The sequence below is a fragment of the Neltuma alba genome, unplaced genomic scaffold (genome assembly GCF_004799145.2).
Source record: "Neltuma alba isolate B1F8T4 unplaced genomic scaffold, ASM479914v2 tig00010901_pilon, whole genome shotgun sequence".
Taxonomy (NCBI): Eukaryota; Viridiplantae; Streptophyta; class Magnoliopsida; order Fabales; family Fabaceae; genus Neltuma; species Neltuma alba.
The window spans coordinates 883,112-894,394 of NW_021635684.1; the positions used below are offsets into that span (position 1 = coordinate 883,112).

Below are 11,283 nucleotides of genomic sequence, written 5' to 3' on the forward strand. Positions count from 1 at the left end.
TAATGCATAGAGAGTAAAAGATAATGATAAGTATATTGATTAAGGGTGAAATAGGTAAAATTATATTTAATGTTCAGATAGATCTAAAGTTAACATTATAAGACTAATTCAAAAATTTAAATCTTATAATAAAGAACAGAACAAATATTAAATGTTTTGTTGCCCTCGTTTTAAAAGATTGAGGAGGTGTTTGGATTAGCATTTTAGAATTTTATCTCCACTAACGTGAAAATATTTTTTTAAATGATTTTTGGAGTCTCCAAACAGCCCCTGAATGCGACATCAGTGAATTTGATTTTTCTACTTTTGATTTAATTAGAGAGGTAGGGGTGAAAAGGGTGATATTTCCAGTAAAAAGTTAAGGTTGTTGATGACGTCGTAAATTTAAACCACGGATCGTCGAACTTTTTAGAAAGCGGCTGAAAATAGTACTTACATATAATGAGTGCAATTAGCTGGACAAAATTAAACAGTAGTTGGTCAAATGATAATTCCAAAAACTGTAACACATGTGAGACTTGATCAAAAAAAATCTCTCTCCATTCCCAAATCATCACTCTCTTTAAAAAGCCACCAACTTTGTCTAACGTTTCCAAAGCTGTTTTGTTTCAATACCTATTCTAGAGAGAGAGAGAGAGAGAGAGAGAGAATGGTTTCGAAGGGGCACAAGAGAACAGCCATGTGCAGAAACCTACGACTTCTTCGTTCAATCACCAAATCCCATGCGGTAATTACTCAAAAAACTGGTTTCTTCCTGATCTCTTTTCTCTTCTCCTTCTATTTTATGTCATTATGATGATCAAAGCTGTATCATCTTCTCTGGCTCTTATCTAATGCTTCGTCTTTCATCACAATCATAATAATTAATATTTGTTACTCTTTGCAGCGTCAGAGAGATTCAGAATTATTGGAAGGGTTAAAGAGGAGGCTGGAAAAACTGTGTCAAGCAGTAGTCGCTAAAGAACATGACATAATTGATTACGATCCAATGCCTGTGGTAGATCAAGCTAGAAAATTTCATTCCCTTAAGAGTTTTAAAATACTGCAAATTAAATATATAATGTTTGATCTTAAATCTTAAAGTTAGCTATTATTGTTTGTTCTGCAGCTTACAGTTGAAGAAGGGGAGAGGGGTTTTCTGATTAGAGTGTTGAGCCAAAGGAGTTGCCATGGATTGCTAACTTTCATATTGGAAGCTTTTGAAGAACTGGGCCTGGATATTCTGTCCGCTAGGGTTAATTGTGTGGATGGCTTTTGCTTGGAAGCACTCGGAGTCCAAGTAATAATCATTTCAACTATTAAAATTCATTTTTATTTGGACGAATTGCAATAAGGTTTTAAAAAAAAACGTATTCACAAAAAAATTTCATAATAACTGAACAACTTGTGATAACAAGTTTCAATCAGGAAATAATAATAGTTTTTAACTGTTTATTTGTCATTAGATCTTTTTAGTAATTATCTTTTTTTTCTGACATCTCACAATAATTCTCGGTTTATATATGCAAAAATTAAATCTTCAGTCCTCTAACGTTATATCAAAATTCAGTGTGGTCCTATAATTTCATGAAGTTTTTTTTTTTGAAGTCATTGAACTCTAATATTTTTAATCTCAAGATATTTTTTAATTTTTGTAACAATCGTTGTTATTTTCAATATAATACTCAATAGAATTGTATTTAAGGATATTTTTTCAACATTTAAATTTTTTTTATAGAATTAAGAATCTAAAACAGAACCTTGTGATTACTTTTGCCTTTATATTATGAGTCCTTTTAACTGTTGCGCGGAGCCATTGAAAGCGTAGATATTTATAATATCTGTTTCAGGAGGATAATGATTATATGGATGCACAAGTGGTTCAACAAACTCTGTTCCAGGCTATTCAGAACTGGAGGCAACTTACCAACCAATGATCTATCTTCTAGCTAGATCACTATAGTCCTAGCTTGTGATAATTAATTTTGTAATCTAATTTCCATTTCGCAATATAATTTCCTCGTTTCAGTCGACAACAATCGTTTTCCATTTTTATACATAGCCCAATATTTCAAGTAATTAAGTTGTAGAATTATTTAGCCTTTCGATCGTCTCTATTCATGAAATAGAGTTTTCTTTTTAAGTAAAATACTCTAACTATTCTTACAGTTTGCATAGTTACACGGATAAAAACATATAATTTAGTTCAATTAATTAACACCATCAGGAATATTCTAAAAAAATTCTAAAAATAATATTTTTAACTGAATTTATATTAAAATAAATTTTATTTACTATTTTACTTCTCATTCTAATAAATTCCTAAATTATATTTTTACAGTTACACAAATTTCATTCAGTTAACACAAACATAAAAGACTTGATTAAAAATTTAACTAATTTTGTCAATATAAGTATATATACTTGGCTAAATATGTTTATAAATTTTTGTAACGAAGATGTGTTTAAAATATTTGAACTAGAAATTTAAATAATTTATAAAATCTTTCAAACTTATATTATTTAAACTTTACTATAAACAAAAACAATGTATTTGAAATATGTTTTTACAATTTAAAAGAAACCAAAGTAAATAATTTCCAATGAATGTGATAAAATATTAAAATTATAAAATTTTATGATTTGCATCAAAATTAATAAATTTTAGAACATATTAGAAATTTTAAAAATATATGTATTACAATTATTTTTTGATTTCATAAAATATATTTTTTGGAAAATATAAATATCTACATAATTATTAATTTAAAAAGGGCATTTTGGTTAAAAAATAATTTAAAGTCAAATCTAACAATCAACTAATGGTTTAGGTAGATAAAAAATAGAATCTTAAATATAAGAGGGAGGTTTGTGTAGTACACATTTTAATTTTAAAAGAGACTTATATACATTTTCGAAATAGAGGAAATGTTTCTGTCATTAAGGTAAAATAGAAGGATGATTGGTGTGTTTTACTCTTTCTTTTTCTAGTTGAACTCCAATGTGTTTGATGCCATCTAATCACCGGTAACCAGGCCAATTAATTCGGCTAAAAGGGAATATAGGAATTGCTATGATTTATTAAAATTAAAATTGTGTATATAATTTAAAGCTTGTTATAACGAGAGGATAATTTTTATGTTACAATTTTTTTTCTAATAAAATAAAAATTACCTAAAGAGAGACGATATTTTGCCATTAGTTTTCTTTTGTTAGTTTTATTAATGTCATGTTAGGTAGGATGGAGCATTTCCATGTAGTGGTTAATTTTAGGTAAGAAAAAAAAATAAGAAAAGAAAAAGTGTTTGGTAGGTGGAAAGAAATCAATTACGACTTTTATGTAGTTATTTATTTTTCAATTATAAGTTTAATATGAATCAATCAATAATGAAAAGGAAGGAAATGAAGTGACTATAGATAACATAAATACGCCGTCACTAACAATACCCAAATTGAAACCTAGTTGGCAATTTTTTCATTCAGCAAACATCCAAAGAAAGGAATTTATGAGGGAAAGCGGGCTAATTGGAGCCTTAATCAAGCTAAGGGTTTGAGTTTTGTTGGGGTTGCTATAACGCGTTTTCTATAATTTAGTTTGTAGGTTTTGTGACTTGTAGAAAAATTAGGGCATTGTTTGTTTGTTCATCTTGAAAACAAAATATTTTAATAACTTAGTTTTAAGAAAAAACTAATATATTTTTAAAAAATAAAAAATAAAATAATTTTTAGATATTTTATTGATTTTGTATTTTGTTTTTTTTAGTTTTGAAAATTTGGAAAACCTTTTCTTCTATACTCACTTCATGGCCGCCATGGGTCGTGCTCATGACGGTCACCACTTGCCACTGAATACTGCTACCGCCTGCCATATATTTTACTGCTGGCCATTGCCACTTCATTGATCGCAGACAATTTAACGATAGAAATTAGCTACGGTAAATTTTGTCACTAATTTTTGTTAAATTGCAACAAAATTTTTGTTTCAAACGTAATTTTTTAAAATAATTATCCACATATTTATTTTTTTCCAAATTTATTCTAAATTTTTTTTATAAAATTATTCTGAGAAAAAATTAAAAGCAGAAAAAAAAAATCCTAAAATTCCCAATGACACACTAGTGATCAAGTAGTGTCGCTCTTAAGCAACGCAAAATACGAAGTTTAGGAATTAAAAAACTAAATTGAAATATTAAACGGAGAACTAATTGCTACAAAATTCCACATATCAGATTAAAGTAACCTTAGTTTGCTGATCATTTGCATTTGTTCTTTTAGGTACGTGTGTCTTCCAATTCATTACACAAACACACACTTATCTGCTTGCAAGGGAAAACTTTGTGGGGCAATTTCTTAAGCACTGCCTTTTTGCATGATTCCTTTTCTTTTCTCTCTCTCTGTTTTTTTTTATGCTAGCTTAAAGTGATTTTGTTTTGTTCGAGGACGAAGGTAATATTCAAGTGTGGGGGACTGATGTCTCCAAATATTTTATTTCTTTTTATTAAAAAATATTGTTAAAAGTATATGGGGGTTGATGACTCAGGATTTTAATTTTAGGTTAAAATGCTTTTTACTCTTAAAATATTTCATAAGGAGCATTGGTTATCCTAAACTATTCAGTTGAATTATTGTAAGTCACCCCTAGCTAACAGACAAAATTAATCATTAAATAAAGTGAAAATTTTTTACGAATGGGGTGAGTTTAATAGAAAGAGTTAGATCTTCACAACGTGATAAATTTAAGATTCAAATACCTATTAAGAGAAGCATCCCGTGCTTATTAAAAAACAAGTGAAAGATCTTTGGGTTAAAGGGACATGTTTTCGCATAAAATATTTGTGGAGGAGCAACTGAGACCTTCATTCTTTCTGAAACAAATGGCATTATGTTTAGAATGTCACGTGACTTAAAAAGCAGGTATTTACCGATTAAAAAAAAAGAATTTGCACCAATTATCTTCATTATTATTCTCTTCAACTATCTTCTTTTATAAAACCAGAAGATTCAAGGAAATTTCTCTTTGGTTTTGCACTATTCTAGCCAGTAGGGCAAATTGAAGATCATCCTTCAAGGTGGGGTCAACAAAATCACAGTCAAGAAACAAAGTAGGGCTTACAAAAGACGCCAAGAAGCTAAAGAGCACGTCAAGAGACAAAAGACTTCACAGTTAAACGGCGGGAAAGAGAAATCAAAACAGTAAGCAAAGCAAGTGGACATCACACAAAAGGTAAGGGACCACTCTCAAATCAGAAAACCAAAAGAGGAATATGGCAATAGGAATAGAAAGACATTGACTTAACACTAAAACAACTTGTCACATCCTTTCATAATACCACTTGAAAGGAAGCTAGTCATATCATCATGTTAAAAGAGGAGTAATCACATTGCAATAACCAATTACCCACAAGGAAAATTAAAAGCGAGCTGTGAATAGATGATCCGAAAGGAAGATTAAAACTATGGACTTAAAGAGAAAAGGCAACTATGGGCTAAAACCTCAGAAAAGCAAGGAATAAAGAAACAAGATCAAAAAAGATGCACAAGAGAGAATAGGCGAGAAAGCCACTGAAAAACCACAAATGTTGGCAGCAGCAGAAAATCTGGTTTGAGTCGAGCCAAGAACACTATCCTTAGAAATTATTCCGTCACAAACATAAAAAATAATATGCAATTTTTCTCAAGATTAAATGAATTTTTTCTAAAAAAAAAAAATTCTTCACATTATGAGTGACCGGCATTTTTTGTTAGACCAATTCTCATTAGTTTTTCTAGACCCATTTACTTGTTTAAAGGAGGAATTGATTGATTTTAATTGTGTTTGGCCCACTATTATGCCATATGTGCAAACCCACTCCTCTTGTTGGCCCATTTACTTGCTCAATTTCTCATCATCTCAGTCTCGATGTACTAAGGCTTTCACTTTTTTGAGCAATATAGATTTTTTTCCTTAAACACACATGTTAAAACTACAAACTCTAAGTGAAATTAATCTAGTTTAGTCTAATAAAAATGGCTAGTCTTTTGTAACATGATAAACTAAAATTTGAATCCCCGCTAAGAGATATGTCCGCTTTGCGTAGCTAAGAAAAAGCAAATCTATATGGGAGAATGGTATTTTCGTCACTTGCAAGAGAATTATTGATATTTTGATCCCTCGATCGAAATAATGTTATTTTGGGATTAACTCATAATATACTATATTAGCAATTTTTTTTAAAAATTAATGATTGAAATGTTAATATATATTTCCTTCATAAGGGATTCAAGTGTCATTCGCCGTTAATCTCTCACAAGGGAGACCTTGACATTTTTCTGTCTGCATTTATTGATTCAACGTAGTAACGCCGCGCCGCCTAAATAATCTGGGTCACTGTATATTACTCCTCCGGTCCTTATTATAAGACCCAATTTGACTTTTTATTTGGTCCTAATTATAAGACCCAATCTATTTTCTCTCTTAAATTTATGTATTTTTTTTCAAGATAATCCTTCTAATAATGATAGTTTTAGCCAATATACTTAATTAGCAAGGATATTTTAGGAATAACAACACTTATTTATTATAAATAACCAACTTAACTTACTTCCTTAATCTTCTCAAATAAGTTAATTGGGTCTTATAATTAGGACCGGAGGAGTACCTTTTTTACGCTTAATCCTAAGCATTTTAAATATTTAATTTCTCTCGTTTTTCTTGGTGAATAATTATTTCTTCTATCAAGTAGAAAGAGACGACATGAAAGCACGACGTGACCTAAAATCTTTTTACTGTATGGGTTAGGATGAACCTGGAAAGAATTTAAATGAGATGCCACTGTCTTTGTTAATTAGCAGCCTACAATAAACCAAATAAAGTGTCGTATATTGGTAAACTTATAGGAAAAACCAAACACAAATAGTTTGTGGGGGGAGAGAGAATTCTTTTCCCGTGAGGATAAGTCTTGAGAAGTTGAGAAGGAACCCGAAGCTGAATGAATGCGAATAATTAAGATAAATTGAAATTTCTTAATCCATATTGATTTTTTTCCCCACATATAGGTATTTTTCTTTTGGAAGCAATCCTATATGAATTTATTTTCATAATGATTATTTGGTACTCTATCCAATCCTAAATATACAAACTAGTTAGAGAGTTTATTTTGGTATTAAATAGAAGACCTTAGTTGTTTACTTTGTCTCCCAAATTTATATTTTTTTAAAAACTATTTATCTTGATTATATATATTAAGGGAGTTTCTATAAAGAGGTGACTTCAAATTTTCAATACAAATGAGTGAAGAGGATATTTTAGGAAAACCAACACACATTTTTAATAAATAATTAACTTTTAACTAATTTTTTTTAATATATACCAATTAGTTATTTATTTCTTATACTGGTACCGAATGGAGTATATGGTAAACGTTGACTAATTCAAATTTAAATATTGTCATCCCAATAAAATTAACAACTCTTCCAACATGAATTCTTCTTATGTCAATTGGAACACAACCTTGTTTAAAGTACGTATAAATTTCACTATTGTTTCTGTAATATAATGTGTATGACACACCTACGGCTTATTTTCAAGGACATATATGACACCAACACCAGCTATAGCACATTGTCTATTTCTGGATGCCAACAAGAGGTGAACTGCTGGATTTAATTATTAATCCAAGTGGTTTTCTTGCCCTCTTATAATATTCAACACTAACTAATCAAATAAATAAATTTGAAAAAAAAACATAATATTTGCACGAGAGAAAGCTATGCGCAATAAGGAATTTTCATTAGAGAATCAATAACGTGTTAGGGCGCAAGAGTGCTTGATAAAATCACCCGGGCAATGGGCAATAATGAAATCTCCGGATCGGGAAATTGTTCTCAACTTATTGTGTTCAGCCTGTAATTTAATTAGATAGAACAGCAGGTAAATACTTGTTTGGACATTTAATAAATTCCCCCGGGCTTCCAAAAGAAAAAGGAAAATTCCATTTTAAAGATAGTTGAAATACCCAAATCCAAAATTAGACATCTCAATTCAACAAATCCCTAATGAGGCCTTTGGATCAAAATAAGTAGAGTTGATAATATGAATTTGACTCACAAGTCCAACCAGCCAATTCACAAAAAATGACAGGTTAGAGTTAGCTAAAAGCCAACCTGCTAGCCAACGAAATTTTTTAGCCTCTACCTAACCCACAACCTGTGCGTGTGTTAACCTGCCAACCCATGGGTTAAGTCATATTTTTTGTTGTTTTATTTTTCATTGTATTAATTATTATAAGTATATTATTATATTTGATATCCTATCTTAAGATTTAAAAAAAAAACACCTATATTTTTTATTTGGTGCTTTCAGTCAAGTATTTGAAGAAAAATTTCATTATATTTTGTTTATATTGTACAACAAAAAATATTTTTAAAAAAATAGTTGGTTGGTTAGGGTTAGCTTTTACACAGGATTTTTTCAATCCCCACCGCTTATGACAGGTTGGTTTGTATCATCACCCCTAAAAAAAAGATTTCAAAATGTTGGGTAACATGCCACTATGCCCCTCTTTTTTTCAAAGCCACCTCTTTTTTGTTTTTTTTTTCTTTTCTTCTTTTTAAAATTTCCACAGCCACCTTTGCCAGCCACTGGCTGCCATCCCCTGGCAGGAGCTCTAGCAAAGGCACTAGTTTTATTGTAAGAGTTTTGATTTAAATAGCTAATTAGGACTGAATTGTTAAATTGGACTTGTTAATTTCTAAACATATTTTGTGATTGAATAACAATATATGCTAATTGAAGAATGAAACTTTATTGGAGAAGGTTTTTTTTGAATAGCTCATGCTTGTTAATTGCTAAATTAAAATCGTTAGTTTTTAAAATTGTCTTGTGATTTCGTAACAAAAAAGGTTTATTGAAAAGTGCAAATTTATTCCAAAAATGTTGTTGTGAATAGTTAATGGGTTTCGTGAATGCTAAATCAAGCTTATTAATTTCTAAGCGTGTCTTGTGATTCAGTCACAAGACTGGTTTAGAAATTAACAAGTCTAATCTAACAATTCACAAGTTTTTAGTAGCTATTCATAACAAAACTTTTAGAATAAAGTTGTCAAATTTCATGGAGCTTGGCTGAAGTTCCGGCTGCGGGTGGGGTGACTTTGGAGGGAAAAAAGAGGCGGCTTTGTGAAAAAAGGGGGGCAACATGGTAAAATACCCAATATTATAAAATCCCATTTTGATCTGAGTAAAAGACTTGATTATAAATTTATTAAATTTAGAGGCTTGATTATTTTAAATTTGGGTATTTCTATTGCCTTTAAAAATGGATTTTCGCTCAAAAAAAGTGATTATTTGAATAAAACCACAGATGATAATCACGTTTTAAATTTTAGATATCTTTAAGCTTGTTTGGGAATTATAACTCCTCATATATTGGGACCCACTTAGCTTACATATCAAGAATGCAATTAACTTGACCTAGTTTTTGACAACCGGTCAAAATACGAAGAATAACGCCTAGTGGGAAAAATTCCCAAGACTTGGCTTGAAGTTAAAAACGTGTGTGATAATTCCAAAAGACCAAAACCGTAACACATGTGATAAGTGACCAACAAATATCTGTGTACTTCATCCTCATCCCTATCCTCTTTATAAAACCACCAACTACTCTCATCCATTTTGTAGCTCTCTGGATATACATAGAGAGAGAGAGACAGGGGGAGAGAGAGAGAGTATGGTACCCAATAAGTGTCACAAGAGAACAGACATGTGTAAAAACCTCCGACTTCTCCGTTCAATTACCAAGTCCCATTCGGTGATCACTCTGAATTTGTTTCTTCTCTATTTTCCTACTAGTTTTCTGTCATTTCCATTATAGTTATCGCATTTCTCTGTCTCTCATCCAATTAAGTACTTTCTGTTGATTGTAATTAGATATGAAACTATTTTCTGGTTTATGCAGCATCATGAAACCTCAGTGTTATTGGATGCTTCTCATTACATTCAAGAGTTAAAGAGAAAGTTGGAAAACATTGATCAAGCAGTACTTGCGGGATCCCTTAACTTGATTGAATACGATTCAATACCTATGGTATAGAAATTAAGCTACATCATTTTACTTCAAATAATTTTCCCCAGATGGTGTTTAATCTGAAATATATCTTATTGCTATTATAAATTATTGTTTGTGCTGAAGCTTAAAGTCGAAGAACAAGAGAAGGGTTTTCTGACCAGAATTTCGAGTCGAAGGAGCTGCCATGGGTTGCTGGCTTTCATATTGGAAGCTTTTGAAGAACTGGGCCTCGATGTTCTGTCAGCTAGGGTTAATTGCGTGGATGGCTTTTGTTTAGAAGCAGTTGGAGCCAAAGTAATTATAATAATCACCTTAATTGCTAAAAACAATTCATTTATATTTGAATGTGCAAATTTTCTCAGAAAGTTTTCGTTCAGGACGTACAAATATTGCCTCAAAAGCTTTTTTTGGCTTCAATACCGCTCTGAAGTTTTAAAATGCTGCAATGTTGCCCCACTTTATTAAAAAACTAATTTTAACTATTAAAATATTGACACTGACTATTAATATTTTTAACGGTAACGGGTAGCATCAGTTAATTTTAACATTTTTGGGATAGGGCACTCTTGAATGCGAAAAAACTGTCAGAACAAAATTAGTTTTGAGCAGAAACTTTTGAAGCAAATTTGCATATGAACTATTTATATTTTAAATAGACTTAAACCACAAACAGAAAGGACTCACATGCATTATTTAGTTATAATTCTATAAGACAAACACTAGATGCCGTATAATCACCAGTGCTTTTAACTGTTGTGTGGAGCCAATCACACTATATATATGATGTTTATTTCAGGAGGATAATGATGAAGAAGCTAACCATATGGATGCACAAGTGGTACAACGACATGTATCTCAGGCTATTCAAAACTGGATGCAAGTTACAAGCAGTGATAATCCAGCTTCAACCTAGCTCTAGCTTAGCTTTAGCTAATTTTGTAATATACTCTTCTTTAATATTTCCATTTTGTTCTATGATTTCTTCTTTTCGGATGGGTACCTTCAAATTAGACTTAGTGGTGGAATAAATTGAGATAATACTAAATATATATAAGATTTACGTTGTTTGAGGTTATATATTTCATGCTATGTAATTACTGATAACCAATTATTAGGCAGAATGCAAAAAGAATATTAGAACCACATCAAGCCATCAATTAAAATGATATGTTTTTTCTCCTGCTACTCCTACGATGGGGCAAACAAAGATATAGGGCTTTTGAAGTGCTACCTTTGTTGAGCATATATATATAGAGTTTTT

The 11,283-nt window shown here is 30.7% G+C and overlaps 2 protein-coding genes across 2 annotated transcripts; both read left to right on the top strand.

The window, feature by feature from the left end:
* Nucleotides 1-597: 597 nt before the first annotated feature.
* Nucleotides 598-2,084, top strand: LOC114759827 (uncharacterized). The gene is made up of 4 exons (XM_028949073.1): nt 598-727; nt 887-997; nt 1,109-1,279; nt 1,830-2,084. Exons 1-4 carry the CDS (start codon nt 650-652, stop codon nt 1,914-1,916), a joined length of 447 nt encoding a protein of 148 aa, XP_028804906.1. The 5' UTR covers nt 598-649; the 3' UTR covers nt 1,917-2,084.
* Nucleotides 2,085-9,692: 7,608 nt separating this feature from the next.
* Nucleotides 9,693-10,935, top strand: LOC114759808 (uncharacterized). The gene is made up of 4 exons (XM_028949058.1): nt 9,693-9,764; nt 9,912-10,040; nt 10,146-10,316; nt 10,819-10,935. The coding sequence occupies exons 1-4, from the start codon at nt 9,717-9,719 to the stop codon at nt 10,933-10,935; spliced, it is 465 nt and encodes a 154-aa protein (XP_028804891.1). The 5' UTR covers nt 9,693-9,716.
* Nucleotides 10,936-11,283: the final 348 nt, after the last annotated feature.